This window comes from Leuciscus leuciscus, assembly GCF_965113295.1.
Source record: "Leuciscus leuciscus genome assembly, chromosome: 25".
In the NCBI taxonomy this organism is placed as follows: domain Eukaryota; kingdom Metazoa; phylum Chordata; class Actinopteri; order Cypriniformes; family Leuciscidae; genus Leuciscus; species Leuciscus leuciscus.
The window spans coordinates 27,534,815-27,554,160 of NC_138724.1; the positions used below are offsets into that span (position 1 = coordinate 27,534,815).

Consider the following 19,346-nt stretch of genomic DNA (forward strand, 5'->3'; position numbering starts at 1 on the left):
GGACACTCCTCCAGTGATGGATCATGTGGACAAACACACACGTCCTGTCCTGTCCTGTCCTATATACACTCAAACAAACTCTGATCCTCACACAACCCTCCTCTCGTTTCCGATCAAGGTCATTTAAGACTATAATGTTCAACATCCACTCTTGTTAAAACACAAGCACATGTCAGTCTTACCATGTGTGTAGAGGCTTTGCGCGCCCAGGTAGAGATACCACCATGACACGAGCATGTTATTGTGTGATATATTTATATTGCTCTGTCCTCTGCAGTCAGTGCTGTAAGTGCCAGGCTAATGGAGTTACTGTAATCCGCTGCCATCTGCTGTACAGCCGCTGAAACACACGCTGAGAGATTAAAACCACAGGGAAATCACACGACACTGGTCCTGAGTTTATACTGGTGTGTGTGTGTGTGTGTGTGTGTGGGGTCAGGCGCACAGGTAAAGCTGTGAATTAGCGGAGTTCATGCGACTGATTGACACCTGTCACTTTCTGATTAGCCTTACTTATGAGTGACACGAGGGGTCAGACAGCAGATAGGCTAGAGCTTAAAACTACCTCAACAAATTAATTATTAAATACTCTTGTCATACAGCAAGCAAAATGTGCATGATTTTACATATAGCCTAACTATACTGTAATAACATGTTTAGCATGTAACGTTAGGCTAGTTTAATCCAAGCACTGATACATCAAAAGTTCATCGGATGATCGTCATCATCGGCCAATATTGTATTTAAATTAGCCTACTGTTATCGGTATGATTTAGCCGTTAAAAATATCGCCTGTTTTGTCGGGTTCAAACTATATGACACATTTAATGTAGCCTAGGCTAAGCCATAACTGCAGCATGAACTAAATATATGATTTGCATAATTTTGAATGCATATATAAGCATTCGACCTTTTTTTAATAATGTCAGATTTGCGAGATGTAAACTCGCAATTGCGAGAGAAAAAAAGTCAGAATTGTGAGAGTTACAATGACCTTTTATTTATTTAGTTTTATTCATTGGTGGGGAAAAAAAAACTTCCAAAATTTTGTCTTACGACAATAAAACCATAATACAAACATTTAGGATATGCTTCCAGTCAAGGGCGAAATTGTCAATCACACATTGGGGGGGACAGCTGTGTACTTGGTACCTCTAGGGGGGTCCGGGGGCATGCTCCCCCGGAAGAAAATTTTGTACATTTTAAAGGTAAATTCATTAATCTGGTGCACTTTGAGTCACCCGAATCCACTGTTAAAAATAAATAATCCACCCGCAAACCGCCCGAACCTATGATATTCTCTGATTTAGATATCTGCATCTGATCATCACATTACAATTATTCAAATTCTTAGTGTTAAGCATGATAATATGGTAACATATCACACTGACATGCTGATTTAAAATGAACATTTATTTAAAATAAAAGTTCTTCTTTTGGCAAAATTATATTTCCTTAATAGCCTAAACAGAGGCTTTACTCCCTTCAAACTTCAAATGGTCAATTTTTCATTACATTACTGTTTGAAAACACTCAGAATAGTTTTTTGTACCTTTATAAAGGGCATTTTCCCCCCTAATTTTATTAACTGTATGCTCCATCTTTCATTTCAAATTCTTAAATTTGATAAATATATCCAATTAAAATAATAAGACACTAGGCTGTTACCAATCAAATTAAATAATTTACATTGAAAAATTATAACTGTATTAAATTAGATTATTTTAAATATTTTTATAACCGCAACAGAACCATCACGGTGGGGAAAGTGTATCTGACCATGTGACTGTCTGTCCGAGTTTTGTCGAGAGCCGGAGGCGGCACGAAATTTGACGGAGGCAGCCGCCTTATAATTCTTTATGCAGGAAAAACTCTGGCAATACCCATAAATGGAAACATAAATTTACAACTGTACTTCGGTTTCTCTGCGAGGACACCGCCGTCACCTGCCATATGAGATTTCACCATGTGAGACGACACCGCCGTCACCTGCTCTGTCAGATTTCGCGCTCCTAACTCTTCTTCTGTTTGGTTTTTCCTAACTCACTGACGGTGCACGAGCTACTAAAGGTATAGGGAAAACATGACATGGATTTCAGGAGAAATAGGTTTTGTTATTGTATAGTGTAAGGCCAGTCGAATGGATTTGGGAAATGGACCGGCCGGGATTTTATATTTTCGGAGCTGGAAAGAAAGACATATTTGCAATCACATCGATATTGCCCGCATAATCATACAGTATGATCAAATATTGGGGGGGACAAATTGTCCTTCTTTGAATATTGGGGGGGACGTGTCCCCCTGTCCCCCCATAGAATTACGCCTATGCTTCCAGTGTAGAAGAGCATGGTTTAAAAAGACTAGATATCATCAACCCTAATACTGTAGGTATCATATTGGTAAGCATTTTATTTTAATTATTGGTTAAATTTGGCCGGTTAATGAGGTCATTTTTCAAACAAACTCTTAATCTTTACCACTTTTTTTTTTTAATGCACAAAAATCTTGCAGGCCTACATGTATATAGTCAGTACATCCCTATAATAGTGTTTCTGATCTTAGCATTACCTACAATGCTAACTTAAATTAAATATATATTAATTATTACTATAGCAATAGTATAATTACCCTCGTGTCAGTTTCTATACATCAACAGTGGTGTCAATCAATAATTCAGAGGAAAAAAGCTTTCAAAAACTTGTGAAATACTGTAGTAAAAGGTAATTTAATACTATTTTCAGTACGTTCTTTGATATCTTATTTGTGTATATTAAGTAAAATATATATAAAAAAAACAACAACTACTCAAGTACCTTATTTTTCCAATACAGAAGCTATTCTGTTAATGACTAAATAAAAATAACATTGAGTGAACAGTAAATCTATTCATACTACAAACTAGTTATTATAAATTAAAATATAACAATTACCAGTCTGCCACACCAAGCTGCATGACGGACTGATTTTCTACAGCTAAAAATAACTGACATCACTCTTACAGAGAGAGCAACTCTGTGCAAAACTAAATAAACCACACCGCCCCTACTGGCCATAGACAGTTACTGCACTTCAAATGTTAACAGCAAAAACACTAAATATGCAACCACAAAGAATTAGACAATGAATTTGAAAAACAATCCTTAGAGAAACTAATGAGAACTCAATTTATTGATTGAACATGAAAACATGAAACAAAAAAAAAGAGAGACAGCCCTTCTTGTGTATAATGTCCAGGTAGCTCTTTATTGTACTACTGACAAAACAAATGTCAGAGGTTAAAACCAGACGGCATTCATTCAGGTCACAACTCTTTTTATATAGACTATTTAGACATGGAACGGCCCCGTGGAGGAGAGCGGTTCCCCTTAATCATGATGTCGGGGGGGTGAGTGGGGCTCAGGACAGGCTTAAATATAGAAAACAGGAGGTGTGTAGCTGTCGGAGGGGAAGGTGTGTGTGATCGCTGTCTACTCTGTGAGGCCGAGCTTCTTCTTGAGCGACTCGGGCATCTCGGGGGGAGGAGGGCGGGGCAGGCGGAAGTAGACCTTCACTGAGTCATAGATGAACCACTGCAGGGCCGTCAGGGTACCGATCATGATGATACGGGCCACCAGACCCTTCCACACACCTGAAAAACAACACACACAAGTCAAGAGGGTGGATGAGGAGTTTAGTTTGGTAATGCAGTGTTGGAACTGCTCAATTGTTTAATCTGAATAGTTTGTCTGCTCTCCAGCGGTTCTGCCCTGCTGTTTCCCTGAGACGGTTCAGGGCAGAGAGGATGCTGGGTAAAGCAGGTAGACTGATCTCACACGCCAATGACTCAAGCACCTCTGACTGTACAGCAGTGAAGCTGCCGGGAGCCTCCGGCCCGATCCTGCTGATCCCAGAGAGAGAGAGCAGGACCGACCCAGAGGAACTCCCCAGAGGTGGATCTAAGGAACGTGTTGATCTGGGGTGTGTTTCCAGAAAGCATCGTTAGACAACTATGGTCGCAAGTTCTGTTATTATCAGTATAGTTCAATGAGTCCGTGTTTCCTGAAACTATCGTTGTGTGTTTGGAAGGACGGCTCTCGATCTGTGGTTAGAAGCAGTTTCTAGTTTGCATGACATGTGGACTCAATAAATCCTTATCTTGAGCAAAATAAGCAAGCTGACATTCATTATAATCTATATCTTTTATTTGGAATACATACAAATGTCATTTATGTCTTTTAGTTTGTCAAGAGATTTAAAGCGCTGTTTTTGTGAGTGTGCAAGAGTGTGCATGTGTGAACGAGCTCTAGTGAGCAAGAACGAGCCTATGATTGAATCTGGAAATAAAGCAAAATAACTGAGAAAAATTTGAAATAGTCCTCAGATGTCATGTCCATCATTTATTAAAAGTAGTTATTACTCCCAACACCTGCGTGACATTGACCAACGTGGTTGAACGACAAATTTGCGACAATATGGTTTCTTCACTGATGCGTCGCACTACGGTGGTTAAGCAGCGAGTTACGGCGTTGTACGGGAAACACACCCCAGGCTGTACAAGAAAGAGAAATATTAAAACACAATGAATTGATGATAAAAGTCTCACCTTTAGGTCCCAGCTTCTTGAGCACCTGAGCGGCTGTGCTTCCCTTCTCTTTGTTCAACACGGACACGACCGAGTCAGCAGGGTGAGACACGATAGCACAGAACACACCAGCTGCAACACACAAGAGCAACATGTGTCACTACTACACTTCAGCAACTCTGAGCTGTCACAATACTGGGCACATTTAAGAAATAACTTCATAGAAGAAAAAAAAAAAATACAGAAATTAATGGAAATATAGAAATGAATATGGGTATTAGAATAATAATAATGATGATAATAAAAATAAATTTAATAAAAAATAAAATAGTAGAATTAAATATAAAATTATTAAAATAACAAAAAAATTCATAGAAAATAATGAATTAATAGAAATACAAATAAAGATAATACAATAATAATAATAAGAAGAAGAAAATTAATATAAAACTAGAATTAAAGAACTAGAATGAAATGGATTTAATAAAATTAAATAAATATTAAATAGAAAAAAACTATAGAAATTAATAGACATTAAGGTAATACAATAATTATAATATAGAAAAAAATGAACAAAATAAGTATTAAACAGAATAAAATAACATTAAAGTACATTTACAATAATAAAATGTATAATAAATTAAGATAAAATAAACAATTAAAAATAACAGTAATATAAAATTAATATTAACCAGAATCAATAAAAACCAATATATAAAATTACTAATTATATGTATTTACTAATACATGATTAAAAATCAAAAGTTGTATCTGTTACTTTTATTTAATAGATCTGAGCAACATGAACTAACAACGAACAGCTTTATTTATTTTTTTATGAATTAACGTTACAGATTAATATATAATAAATGTATTTCTCATTGTTAGTTAACACATTAACTGATGTTACAGCCCTTTTTTTTTTTCTTTAGTTTTTGTGAGAACTCTAGGACCGACTCCTCCTCGGTGGGCAGGATTGCCCTGATGAAACCCGGCTGCACCTGTGGCACCTATTCAAGAAGCTCCTGGATTTAGTCTAGCTCTCTCTCATTTTTGTTTTGTCTTTGTTTGAAGAGTGGGTTCTCGAGTGGTTGTGTTCCCATATGATTTCCATGACTCTACAAACCCCATTTCCAACAGTTTAATAAGTTGAGGTTGCATTGATATTGACTATTATTACCTATTACCATTTGACCCTAGACATTATTTGTTTAACTTTAAATAAATCTAAATTCTCTCTATTGAAACCTATCTTGTGAAGTGTCCTCTTTATGTCATGACTTTGAGGCAGGTCGTAACACTGATGTTATTGTAAAGCGTTACACCATTTAATCAACCCAATCCTCAGAAATCCTCCTTACCGATGTAACCAGCGGTGAATGTGACGACCAGCTGTTCGGATTTGGAGCATTCGCTGCGGGGTTTGGGCACCACGTACTTGTAGAGCAGCTCAACGGTGCGCTCGAAGCAGGCGAACTTCATCATGGTGTACGGGATCTGCCTCATCCACAGGGGAACCACACCTTTGTAGAACCTGCCAGAAGATTCACACCACTCATCAACTCCCCGAAGAGTCAACATAAACAGGCTTGCTGGTTTATTTAAAAAGTTTGTCTGCTCTCCAGCGGTTCTGCCCTGCTGTTTTCCTGAGACGGTTCAGGGCAGAGAGGATGCTGGGTAAAGCAGGTAGACTGATCTCACACGCCAATGACTCAAGCACCTCTGACTGTACAGCAGTGAAGCTGCCGGGAGCCTCCGGCCCGATCCTGCTGATCCCAGAGAGAGAGAGAGCAGGACCGACCCGGAGGAACTCCCCAGAGGTGGATCTAAGGAACGTGTTGAGCTTTTAACAGGTTTAAAGTGCAGGATACTCACGCCCAGAGTCCTTCCTCGGCGTACATCTTAGGGGCACATTCTCTCAGGGTGTTGGCATAGCCAGGCTGAGTCTGGATACGCACTTTACACGCCTCCATAGGGGCCAGAGCCATATCTGCGAAGAACTCAGCGCTGGCGGAAGCAGCCAGATACAGCGAGGTTCTCCACAAGTATGAGTTTTCCTGTAAGAGGACAGGAGGAACACATGAGCATCGGCTGACACACTTTACAGCAGGGCTACTAACACAAATTTCATGAATCAATTCTAATTGAATTGTGGTATGTATCAGGTACAGTACATGAAAAATATTCAAGGGAAAATAATATATAATATAATTAACTGATTTGTATGGAAGCTTGTTTCCGCCACTGAATAATAAATAAATAATAGCAACTTTTTCTCTCACAATACTGACTTTTTTTCTCACAATTGCGATATATTAAGTCAGAATTGTGTGAAATAAAGTCGCAATTCTGAGAAATAAAGTCGCAATTGCGTGTTATAAAGTCAGAATTGAGATATAAACTATTCTGAGGTAAAAAAAAAAAGAAGTCCATCTTTTTTTTCTTCTTAGAATTGGACTTTATATCTCACAATTGTGAGAAAAGATGTCAGAATTGCAAGATATAAACTCGCAATTATGTGTTATAAAGTCACAATTGCGAGAAAAAAAGTCAGAATTCTGACTTCATAAGACGCAATTGCGACTTTATTTCACGCAATTCTGACTTTATATCTCGCAATTCTGAGAAATAAAGTCAGAATTGCGAGATGTAAACTCGCAATGGAGATGGAAGTCAATTATCTTTTAAAATGTTTTATTTTGTGGCGGAAACAAGCTTCCATAGATTTGTATAGGCTACTTAAACAAAAGGAAGGTTTAATAATAATTCCATAACTTTAATGACAAATCATTTTTTATTTATTTAAACATTTAAATGGTGGCTGTCATAAAAACATGATGGGACTTATTCAAACATGCATTAAATATTGAAGAACAGGTTAAATAAGAAAAAAAAATTATGTGCAATAATGCATTTATTTGGCAAAATGCTCCTCTAGGGTTCATTTTTTCTAGCTTACTAACACTGAAGAGGTGTTGATTTGAATTTCATAATAAAATTGACAGTATTTAAAAGCCGAGACTTTGTTTCATATCAGAAGTAAAAGCACAAACAAAGCTTTGTTCATTCATCAGCTGAAAACAGCACAGACTGAAAGATAAGATTCTTGTATTTTAAGAATCAAAAAAGAGAATCGATTAAAATTGAGAAATCAATATTTTTAACCAAGCCCGAGCTTCTACAATGTTTACTGTTCATTTTGTTATAGCCATGCTTAATTGTGGAGAATGGCTACATTGAATATAGGTTTACATTAATTTATACTAATTAATTAACAGGTAATTTAATCTATAAATTAAAAACATATGTATTAGCCATCTAAACAAATATGTGAAATGAATATAAATTAGGGCCGTGCAATTAATTACATATTAATTTCAATTTTGCCTTCCAACAATTACAAAAACACTATAAAAATGATTGTGCCACAATTCATTGCTTTCTTCTAAATGCAATGTGCTACCGCCTCACCTTAAACCTTACAATTACAAATGACTTGTCAGAATTTTACTTTAAGTTAATAATTTTTGAATACTTCAATGAATAAATGAATTTTAAATCTATGATCCAAGGCCAAAGGTGATCTATGATCCAAAGGTTGGTTAAAAAAAAAGTTTTTGAAACATGTTTCTCAAGCATCCCATCATCCATCTCACCTCTCCTAGCAGGTCACCGTACCAGATCTTGAACACCTCGTAAAAGCCGAACTTGCAGAGCCCCTGCATGGAGTATCCGATGAAGGTGGGCGCCCAACCCTTGGCCAGCCCACGCATGCCGTCCTCTCTGATCGTGACGGAGAACCCATTGAAGATGCTCTTGTATTTAACAGGATCCACCTAAACGCAGCATTTGGTTATTGCAATGAGAGCCAGAAACACCAACACAGGAACTTCACGAGGAACCGGCTGGTTATGAAGGAACACGGTTAATGGTTTCACTTCAAAAATGGTATTTACATGCTGGAACATGATTAATAAATCAAAAAGTAAACCAAATGTTACTTGGATGACATCAGTGGCAGAGCGTCACAGATCAATTTAAAGGAATTGATTACTTAGAAATGGTCATTTAATAATACTGTACAACTACTTTTTTTCCACGAAACTCAAAAGATCTTCAGTTTTACATATATTTTATGGAAAAGAGCGGCTTGAACATTCTGCATAATAAGAAAAAATGGCATTTTCTTTCATTTCATATTATAAACTGTTTCCGCAGAATGATATTGCACCTCAAATTAAATAAAAATAGATAGCAGAGATAATCAGATGTGTTAGCTTGGTTAGCCAAATCACTTCAAAAGTGTTAGTGACCCCTTCGCCACGGATGCCATCTCATTTATTTGATGAAGGGGATGGAGGCGAGTACAGACCTGGAGACGGCACTTCACCAAGTCGAGGGGCACGACGGCCGTGTGTGTGATACCACAGCTCAAGATGCCCCCAAACCCGCAGAGGGCGTAGTATTTCGATGAGCCGAACTCGCAGCTATTGCCCGTCTCTGTGACGTGGGGGAACACAGGAACAACACACACACATGCTCATGCGTCACAACACGACACTTAACATGCTGATGAAGAAGGGTTGCATTGGGGGTCAGGTCACACACGGACACACTCGGGTGACTCCGGCTAACACACGCGCACACGGACCTGCATTCGGCACTTGACCAGGTCGAGGGGCACTACAGCCGTGTGTGTGGTGCCACAGCTGAGGATTCCTCCGAAGCCACAGAGGACAAGGTATTTCTGTGAGCCGAACTCACAGCTGTCTCCCTCTGAAGAGAAACACGGAGTCACATTCATCTACACACAGCCTGAGACGTTTGTTTGGGGGTTAGTGGGAAACCTCCACGCAGAACTTTAAAGCGTTACCTTTCACCTGCTATCACACCAAGTGACATAAGCTATGCCAAGGGGGTTTTAATCTTTTAGGGTGTGTTCACACTTGTAGTTCGGTTGGTGCGGAACAAAACACAACAACAACATTTAGTCATGGTCCGTTAGGCGTTCACATTGGCATTTTTAACACCAAATGTAAAAGCATATGGATGTGTTCACAACCAGATTAATTGGCTTTTATTGCGTATATTTCGCAACGAATGCTGTGTTCTGGGCTAAATGCGCTCGTTGTGTGTGTGTGTGTGTGTTGCTACATATGATGACATCTTGACCAGCTGAGAACTCGTGAAGAGCTTATAAAATGTGTAAAGGAGTCAAAACAGCGTCAGGAATCCCTCCGTCACACACACTAACACACAGATCTGCTGCGAAGAGACGCGGTTCTGATCCTGTACTGAACTGTGATGGGCAACATTGTGACTATGACGAGAAAAAACAGCTATGCTTGAGCTTTGTCCTTTTTAGGGTCACATCTTGTGACATCATGTCCTGTTTGTGGTTTGTTTACATGTCTTTGGTCCGTGTTGTGTTCATGTTTCAGTCGACCCGCACCAGAGTTGGTTTGGAAGTGGAGCGAGACTCATCTTTTCAGCGTCTCGGTCCGTGTGTTTGGTGCACCAGGGTTCAGATGGCACATTCACACTTATTCAGATGAACCGCACTAACAGAGCAATCGCACTAGGCGACTCGTTTTAATCCAACCAAACATGCCAAGTGTGAACACACCCTGTATCCCACAAACCATCAAATATAATCCTCCTTGTGTGAGGGACTCCCTTCCTAAAAACAATCTAAAGAGGCAGGCAACAACTGCATATATAATTAATATATGACCTATACATCTGACAACTGAAAATTCTGTTCAGTCTATTTTCAATCAATTATTAATCGATTCATTTTGGACATACTTTTAAAGCAATAAACCACGCTAACCTCCAAACTGAAACTCACAAGTTATCTACAGTTTATGGTCGACCTCCTTATTCATTTTGATAAACATAAAAAGATTAAGCAAACCAATTAAAGCGTTTAACTAAACCTAAATCTACATACAATTATTATACAAGCCTATGAGGGAGAGGCACTGATAACACATGCAAAAAGGTATTAAAATTTACGATTAAATGATGGGCAAGATACTGAACGACACACGATGCCGGTCTTGGACGTGTTCCTCAGACTGAAGGCCAATCAGAACGCGCCTTGCTGAGAGCTGGAGCCAATCAGATCGCCCTTCATTGCTAGTAGCGGTGCACACACAGGTCATGTGCAGAATAGGACGCTTTAAATAAAGTACATCATGTCCCCCTGACCGGCTCAATACCATTTTAACATTTGTCATATTTACACAACTCATTAAAATGTAAAAACGTCCTCCGAAAGATTTGATACGCGTTCTCCATCTTTGTCCTTCATTGCCCTCCATGAACGCAAACAAGGCCAGAAACACACAGCAACTTCGAGTCACACTAAACTACACAATCTAGTAACTAAAGCATTTAAAGGGATCTTCCTAATGATCTAAACTACAGCTCGGCAGGATCTAGTCATCACAGTGCTAACAAGTACTCTAACCTTTTATTCAACGTTCATATGACGTTTCATATCTCCCATTCTGATCCATTTCAAGCATTAATACAATCATAAACAGAGAAATTTGATGGGTTATGCGGTCTCTCTTATGTCAACCCCCGTTTACACACATTTAAACACAATTTTAAGCATTAAGAATAGAGGTTTTTGTTCTGCGAGGGTCTTACCGGCCACTGCGGCGGCGGCGAGCCTGCGCTTCTGTACGGGACTGCTCGTCTCGGGCTCAACGGTCTTCTGCAGTGTGAATAACGGGGCGCTGAAGGGGTTCCCCCGGGCCAGCTGGGTTAGTGTGGTCGGATACATGTCTGATGGTGGACCTGAATAAAGAACAAACATTGGTTAGGCAGTGAACACATTTATAAGCAGTCCATTAAACGAGTCATCATTTGTCCTCTCATCATCATGTGGTTGTATGGAGAGGTCAGCGGCCCTGCGCTCTTGAGGAAGACGTTGTGATGAAAATAACACTAAACTAAAGCATTTGACACGTTAAGAAGTATGTATCTGAGGCAAGTGTGAGAAGACGGTTTCATATGTGTGTGGAAACCAAGGAAAATGTGTTGCAAAGTGGGAGAAACTCTTACTTTAGAGAAGTTGTCGCAAAATGGCGCCTCCGTCCTCTCCTCTACCGGTGCGCATAGAGACCGAGCGGTGAGTGAGAGCCGCGCAAGTCTGAACCGGATAAAGGAAGTGATGCGTCACTGCAAGCCACGCCCACTATTTAACAAATCCTACTATGGTGAAGTCTTGGCTCATGAATATTAATAGAGACGGTGTTTAAAAAAAAAAGAAGCTTTTTCAATGCAGAAAACACAATGGATGTACATAGTAATATTAAAAACAGTGAGCTATGACCTGTGCCAGTGATAAAAGAAAACTATTTTACATTCATTCAGATTCTTTTGTTCTCTGTTTGCAAAATAATGACGTTTTAATATATAGATACTTTTACTATATTTACTATATATATATTTTACCATGTATATTTGACTACATATTACTACAGATACATACTGTATATGTGTGTGTGTGTGTGTAGGAAGAGGATATAATAATAATAATAATACATTTCAATAAGAAAAATATTTCAACAAGACATTTTTTGTCTTTATTGATTATTATTTTAATTATTTTTTTAAAATTTCACATACATAAAGACATTTTATTACTTTACTCAAAGAAACGTAGTGTTTCGTAAATATTTTAAACAAAACTAATGTTATGCAAAAATGTAAACGCAAAAAATCTATTAGAGACTGTACTATTATTAAGTATAATTGACAAGTGACACATTTTACTTTTTGTTTTGTTGTTTTTGTAATCTTTTTTAATACAATAAAACACCAAAAATTACCTACCTGCGTCTGAGCCAATCAGCCCGGCCAACTGGATAACGTCACATTACGTAATTAATATTCATGAGCCAAGCCTTCGCCATAGTAGATTTCTCTCGACCAGACAGGTCAAAAATAAGGGGCGGGGCTTTTCCGGAGAGCATTACGCAAGAGATTCCTTTCATCTCAAAGTCACCGTCTGATGTCTTTCTAGCGTGTTTGAGGCATATTTATGTAAATAATTGTTGTACAGCAGCAAATTATCGCAAAATATATTTTGTATATGTAGTACATAAGAAAAATGATTGATTATATTGTTTGCTAGTTCCTGTGTGCAATGATGTGTCTGAAGGTCAAACCTCCTGTAAAAATGGAAACATTCCTGCAATTCCTGGAATGTCATGTGTGTGTGTGTGTGTGTGTGTGTGTGTCAGTCACTGAACTGACCTTGCTGTAAATATACAAGGAAGGGGTCACCTCTGGGATCTCAATGGTTTTCTTTTATTTCACACAAGATTTGTATTGAATCAAGGATAGATATTCCATATGCCCAGTTTTTCCACAAATAGCTGCCTAAATACAAAGTGCAAATTGGACTTGTATACCATTCACTGCATTTGACACAGCAGTACAAAACTAAGATGTTAGTTAGTGGTTAGTGGAGTCAGTATTATGTACATTTATTTAAAAGTAACCCACTGCATTTTAAAAAAAAAAGCTTTTAATTTCAGAGAAGACATTAGAAAAATATTGCAGTTAAAATGTGATTAAACCGAGTAGCAAAATATAAAAACAAACCCCTGCACATTAAGATGCATGTTTTGAATTAAATGAATATATACTTAGTACATGGGTCCAGACGACAATAGTTTTGTTTTTAAAAATCACAGATAAGAAATGAATTGAGTTTAGTCAGATGAATCACAGACGTCCGATTACAGTCAATAGCAGGCAAGTGTCGGCGGACTCGACTCTCATTATGGGTTTTAATATTGGCTACAATGCCACATCACATTATGAAAACATCACAAACACATTTAAACAAGCCACCATTACCTATAAAAAAATAAAATAAACTGCCTCTCACCAGAAGTGAAGCGTTATTTACTACACAAGACTTTCATATAAGATCACATTTTTCTTTCAAGCTTTGGATAAAAAAACAAAAATCAATCTAAAAAGTCTAGTTCTAAAACCAGACGTCATCTGAGCTGGTGGTTCAGTTAGCTTGAACATTTCAGTGCTAAAAAATCATTTGAACAAAAGCTACGGGATGAATCTCACGAAAACCGTCAAAGCATACGATATTAAAGTCATATTTCACCACAAAATTTACTATTTATCAAAATAATTAATTAAAATATTTTCAATTAAGCACATTCATAGATTCTTATTACTGTAAAGCCAATAATAATAATAATGTTGTATCTAAATTTAATTTATTAAGTACACACATCTGAATGAAATTTATGCTAATTTTAAGTAAAAATAATTATTGTACCCAGATATGAATTATTATTATTATAAATCAATTAATTTATTAAATTAATTCAAAATAATATTATACTAATTTAAAAAAAATTGTATAATAGTAATTCTCCACCATAACAGTAACACAAATTATTACATTTTTTGCGCTATAGTAATGAAAATGAGATTTTTCACTCATTTGTGGTGAAATATGACCAAGATATTTCCTTCTGAGACACACCCTACTATGCAAGAACACAATTTCCTCACTCTGGTCTCATTAGCAACACTTCCTAATGTCAGATTCAGTCACGCTAAAAATAAACTTCACCAGGTTTATTCAGGAAAACGTAGATTTTTTTTGTGTGCAGACATTCAGCTTGAAGCTTTTCCTTCTAGCCGTGATGTGTGTGTGTGTGTGTGTGTGTGTGTGTGTGTGAAACCGAATTGTGCTTGTGTTAGCCGCGTCTTGGCACTTGAAGAAACACGCAGGTGAGTCCTAAACTCTCGTCGTGTGAGTCTGAACGGCGAATGATTCACTGCTAGCGATCGTGAATGAACACTACACTCGTCTATACGTCGTCTCGAATGCTACATAAAAACCGTAAAATCACAAAGCAAGATCAAAACGCACAGAGTTTAAAGACTACTTGAAACACATGTGACTGCTAGGTCAAACTGAAATAACCCCCCCCTCCCGCCAAACCCTGCCGATGCGTTGCTCCTTAAAGGACTAGAAAAGAAGTCTGACGGTAGATGCATGCTGAAAGCGGCTCGACGGGTTCGCCGCTCACTTGCTGTCGCCACCTTCTGGCTGGTAATCCAGGTTAATGTAATTGATGATGGGTGTGATCAGATTGTCCTGGACATAGCGCTGGCAGGAGTCGATCTGATCGGCGGTGACGTTCTGGAAGGCGTAGTACAGAGACGCAGCCAGTGCGATGAACACCAGGAGCTTCAGCCAGAAAGAGAACCAGCGGCGAGGAGTGGGAGGAGCGGCGGGAGCTGCACTGCGAACGTCTGTGACGGAGGATTTAGTCACGGTGTAAGTGTTCTGCTGGAGGAGCGACTCCTCGGACCAGAGGTTCAGCGGCTTCACCGGACGCCCGGCCGCACCGTGGATCGGCCTCCGACATGTGGCCCTGATCGGACAGATAACATAAATGTGGGTTTAATTAAAGCACTGATTGCATTTTTTTCACTAACTTTTTATATATATATATATATAGTTCTAATGTATCTATGATTTATGATCGTGTCATATATTATTCTGACCAAATGTTTGGAAGGAAAGACATTAAATTACTCATATCATATCATATCATGTTGCTCTGTCTTGGATCTGCAATTTGCCCATGATTTCAGAAGGTGGCATCATATCACTAATAATAAATTATCATGCCAACTATGATGTATTTATTTATTCATGAAATAAACAATTTATTTATTTACAATTTATAAAATTTTATAGCTATGTATCTTCTTAGTTTATTGTAATTATTAATTATTATTATTATAGAGAGAGAGAGAAACAAGTATAACGTATAAACAAGTCACATATGGTCAAACATATCAGGGGTATATAGAAAGAAAGAAGAATTTTTTTTGTGGTAAATCTTAAACCAGTTGCACAATTCGTATCAGTGTTATTTTTGTATTATTGAGATACTATTATAGATTATTAATATCAGTTTTTATAGTCATATTTTGTATTCATGTCAATTTTAGTTAGTTTCCATAATTTTGTTGTGCTTTTATTTGTCATTTTTAATAGTTTTGGGCTTTTTTTGATTAAGTTTTTTTTATATTAAGTTTCAATTCAGTTTTAGTTTTGTTAACACTTTATTTTAAGGTGACGTAGTTACAATTTACTACATGTACTTACTATAGTAATAACAGTAAATTAAGCATAATTACAACAAGTAACTAACATGTACTTACTATAGTAATAACAGTAAATTAAGCATAATTACAAGTAACACTAAACCCAACCCTAACCACAACTCTACAGTAAGTACATGTAGTTAATTACTTATTTGAGTATTGTATTATTTAAGTACAATGTAACTACGTCACCTTAAAATAAAGTGTAACCTAAGTTTTAATTTTACTACATCCAGTTAAAATAAATTAAAATAAGAAATGTTGCCATGGCAACTAGATTAAATAAATTAATAAATTATTTTATTAGTAACAAAAATGTGTGAATGAAACCTCCTTCACTCAGGACGACACACATCTTCATACTCACGTTATTCCGGTTGGTGTGGCGGGTTCATTGGGGAAGATTTCCTTCAGAATATCTCCTCCGTCCACGGATGCTTCCTCATTGGCTGATGCCGTCTCCTCCACCACCTGCTGAACAGAAGAAAACTCTAATAGTAAGAGATTTTGCACCAGAAACCGAGGCCTGATGACTCTATTGTGATGCTAACTGTATTTTTCCAGTGCAGGCTTTACTTTAGAGCGCTGTCTGCTGCTGGTCCTGGTGGTGACTGGAGTCTTTCCTCGGCTCCGGACCGGCTTCGTCACTACAGGAACCGGCTCAGGTACTGGAGCAATTTCTGACAATCAAACGCAAAGCAAAATTGGTGAAAAGGAGACTTAATATGTGACCCTGGACCACAAAACCAGTCACATGGGTCAAAACAATTTAAAATCTGAATAAATAATCTTTCCATTGATGTATGGTTTGTTAGGATAGGACGATATTTGCCCGAGATACAATTATTTTTAAAAATCTGGAATCTGAGGGTGCAAAAAAAATCAAAACATTGAGAAAATCTCCTTTAAAGTTCTTCATTTATGTTCACGATTGTGCTGCATTCACTCACAGAAATAAATGTTTTATATATTTACGGTAGGAAATTTACTAAATATCTTCATGGAACATGATCTTTACTTAATATCCCAATGATTTTTGGCATAAAAGATAAAATCGATAATTTTGACCCATACAATGTATTGTTGGCTATTGCCACAAATATATACGCGTGCGACTTGTGACTGGTTTTGTGATCCAAGGTCACATATGACCATAAATATTTAACTTTAAGTCTTCAATTGCCACAACTAAATATTTATGTTTGATACAGAAAAAGTCTGGATGAGTCTGATCACTTGTAATATACTTGATCGTGCACATGCAGAACAGCTCGACTGGATATTTGGATACTTGTCTTGATTATCCCTGCTTTACCTTCTTCTTTGTCGCTGTACTGATCTTCAGCTGAATGCGTGTTGCCGTTCTGGTTTCCGTCTGCTTTGATGGTGATGGCCTCTGGGATCGTGGTCTCGGGTTCAGGATGGATAATCTCCAGCGGCGGATGCTCCAGGAACTGCTGGAGTTTCTTCTCGTACACCTTACGTGTAGTTGCTGAGATGCAGAATCAGACATGTGAGAATACAATGCAAACCTACATATTCATATTGGGCGATTAATATTCACAAACACAATCAGACTGTGGAAAACCTCAATACTAACCAACAATTGGTCCTGTATTGACTCCATACTTCAGAAGCTGAACCTTCAACTCTTCATCAGTCAATCCCAAAAAGTCGTTCTCCTCAGCCCGAACTCTGTCCGTCTTTCTTGTGGCTTTCTGGAGGTTAAGGAAACATCGTTTTATTTGTACCTACATCATAGTTTATATCGATTATTAAATTTTGTTGTTATTAACATTTTTAGAAAGCATGTTTTATTACGGTAGACTAGTATGAAATGATTATTGGATCAAAAAGCAATTATAAATATATGCGAAATATTTTAATGAGACAAAAAAAAAAAAAGAAGAAAAAAAGCTAAAACCATAATTTGTAATATCTTTAATTATACGCATCATCACATAATTTTTATTATATATGGGATTATAATAATTGTATCATATATAATGATTCCCATCTGCTCCAGTATCCATCATAATTATGAACAAGCATGCATAATCTGTGTTAATGCATGCTTTTGATTTTCCTAAGACTAATGCTTTGAGATCTCACCCTCCCCGAGCGGCTCCTGTCGGACACCAGCGGCGCTGTCATCTCCTCATCACTGGAGAAAGTGTCCTGAGCGGGAGGAGAGAGGCTCTTCTTGTTGAGCACGGTCAGGTTCTTCAGATACAGCTGAACATAGACGTCTTTCTTGCTGTCAGCGCTCGGTAGAGGAACATTATTGGCTAGTAACTCACTCTTCAGTTTCTCTTTAGTGAGCAGCGCCGGATCCTCGTGAAATTGCGCCATGCTTATTATCTTTACCAAAGTACAGTATGAAACACGGGGTTAACTTACAAAATGCAAGTGTAATTACTTATTTTCCTGTTTTTCAAAATGAAGCGGTAACTTGTGTACGCCTCCGCACGAGAATAAATGAAAGTAAAAGATGCCTCGCGCTGACAACCGTCAAACCGGCTCGCGCCTTCCGTTTGAATGTCCTCCTAGGGGTTTTACGACAAACACAGCTGCCTGTTACATCCAAAAATTGATTTTTTTGGAAGTTTGAACATCGAATCTTGTGGATAAATAAAAACAACTCTGCTAAAATACGCAATTAAGCGGTTTTGCGAAGGCGGGTAAAAGTAGAAATAGCTCGACGGCTATCGTGCGCGCGCGCCTCGGAACTGGCACAGTACAACAAAGCTCAACGCTCATTGGTCGAATGGGTTAAGTAAGGCGTTCTCCTATTGGTCGACGCGGAAGAGTGACAGACGCTGGTCCAAAACAAAGAGGCCGCCATAGAGCGACAGCTGCAGCATATGGTGTCCGTCTGCAACACACACTTGAATTTGCAGCAGGTTTCTTTACAATAAACTGTGTAAACTCGGTTGAAAGGCCTGTAAAAATTAAGACTGGAACATTATTATGAGTTTAGTTCAACTAAAAACGTAGGTGGGGGTTTTGACAGGGTTGTATTTCATAATAAAAGACTAATACAAAATGGGGGAGGGGTATGTTAAAAAAATACCATGGCACATGAATATGGTCGTTATTCAGATTTACTGTTAAAACATCATGGTATTAAAAGGTATTTTGTAAGCTTGGAGGAGTGTACACCCTATAAAGCCTACAGTATTGTGTTTCTAAGACCTGAAAATTATCAAAATGATATAAACTTTTTGCTTCTAAATGCCTTTCTTCCTCTGATTGATAGTTGACACTCTTTTTAGCAATAAAAGGGGCTTTTAGTATTTTCAGTAGTTCAGCTCATGTCTTTTTGCTGTGAAATCTTTAATGATTTTACTATTGTATTTGTTATATTTTCCCTTAAAAACATTCAAACGTAAGACTAAAATGTACATGATAAGACTAAATCATTCTATGTAGGAAGATTAACTCAATATAGAGGAATTACAGCATAGCACCCTACCTAAAGATGGCAGCATAAGCCTTATTAGACCAGGCTCTACAGTAACAGGACAGACGCATAAGGTCAAATGAACCGTATTTAGCAGCAAATCCGGTACAAATCTGGTCTTGTGGTATGTATGACACACAT

At 37.8% G+C, this 19,346-nt stretch overlaps 2 protein-coding genes across 4 annotated transcripts; both read right to left on the reverse strand.

Moving 5' to 3' along the window:
• Positions 1 to 3,140: 3,140 nt before the first annotated feature.
• Positions 3,141 to 11,747, reverse strand: slc25a3b (solute carrier family 25 member 3b). 2 transcript variants are annotated; one of them, XM_082159400.1, is made up of 8 exons: positions 11,639 to 11,747; positions 11,222 to 11,371; positions 8,934 to 9,061; positions 8,218 to 8,397; positions 6,437 to 6,618; positions 5,923 to 6,095; positions 4,583 to 4,693; positions 3,141 to 3,628 (listed from the first exon to the last, which is right to left on the reverse strand). In XM_082159400.1, the coding sequence occupies exons 2-8, from the start codon at positions 11,355 to 11,357 to the stop codon at positions 3,468 to 3,470; spliced, it is 1,071 nt and encodes a 356-aa protein (XP_082015526.1). In that variant the 5' UTR covers positions 11,358 to 11,371; positions 11,639 to 11,747; the 3' UTR covers positions 3,141 to 3,467. The 2 variants fall into 2 exon arrangements, with proteins under 2 accessions (XP_082015526.1, XP_082015527.1); XM_082159401.1 differs by lacking the exon at positions 8,934 to 9,061 and adding an exon at positions 9,213 to 9,337.
• A 1,121-nt stretch (positions 11,748 to 12,868) lies between these two features.
• On the reverse strand, positions 12,869 to 18,500 carry tmpob (thymopoietin b). Of its 2 annotated transcripts, none has more exons than XM_082159399.1 (6): positions 17,855 to 18,500; positions 17,343 to 17,460; positions 17,058 to 17,234; positions 16,319 to 16,422; positions 16,110 to 16,213; positions 12,869 to 15,000 (listed from the first exon to the last, which is right to left on the reverse strand). In XM_082159399.1, the coding sequence occupies exons 1-6, from the start codon at positions 18,092 to 18,094 to the stop codon at positions 14,649 to 14,651; spliced, it is 1,095 nt and encodes a 364-aa protein (XP_082015525.1). In that variant the 5' UTR covers positions 18,095 to 18,500; the 3' UTR covers positions 12,869 to 14,648. The 2 variants fall into 2 exon arrangements, with proteins under 2 accessions (XP_082015525.1, XP_082015524.1); XM_082159398.1 differs by having other exon boundaries at positions 16,110 to 16,216; positions 17,855 to 18,499.
• Positions 18,501 to 19,346: the final 846 nt, after the last annotated feature.

What these genes read in the sequence shown, in the direction of transcription:
- tmpob (XM_082159398.1), bottom strand. Translation starts at nt 18,094, where the DNA reads ATGGCGCAATTTCACGAGGATCCGGCGCTGCTCACTAAAGAGAAACTG. An exon ending in GTACAGCGACAAAGAAGAAG is followed by an intron (nt 16,423 to 17,057) that starts GTAAAGCAGGGA and finishes TTTGATTGTCAG; the next exon opens with AAATTGCTCCAGTACCTGAG. An exon ending in GCAGCAGACAGCGCTCTAAA is followed by an intron (nt 16,217 to 16,318) that starts GTAAAGCCTGCA and finishes TCTTCTGTTCAG; the next exon opens with CAGGTGGTGGAGGAGACGGC.
- slc25a3b (XM_082159400.1), bottom strand. Translation starts at nt 11,357, where the DNA reads ATGTATCCGACCACACTAACCCAGCTGGCCCGGGGGAACCCCTTCAGC. An exon ending in GCCGAGGAAGGACTCTGGGC is followed by an intron (nt 6,096 to 6,436) that starts GTGAGTATCCTG and finishes ATCTTCTGGCAG; the next exon opens with GTTCTACAAAGGTGTGGTTC. An exon ending in CAAGAAGCTGGGACCTAAAG is followed by an intron (nt 3,629 to 4,582) that starts GTGAGACTTTTA and finishes GTTGTTTTTCAG; the next exon opens with GTGTGTGGAAGGGTCTGGTG.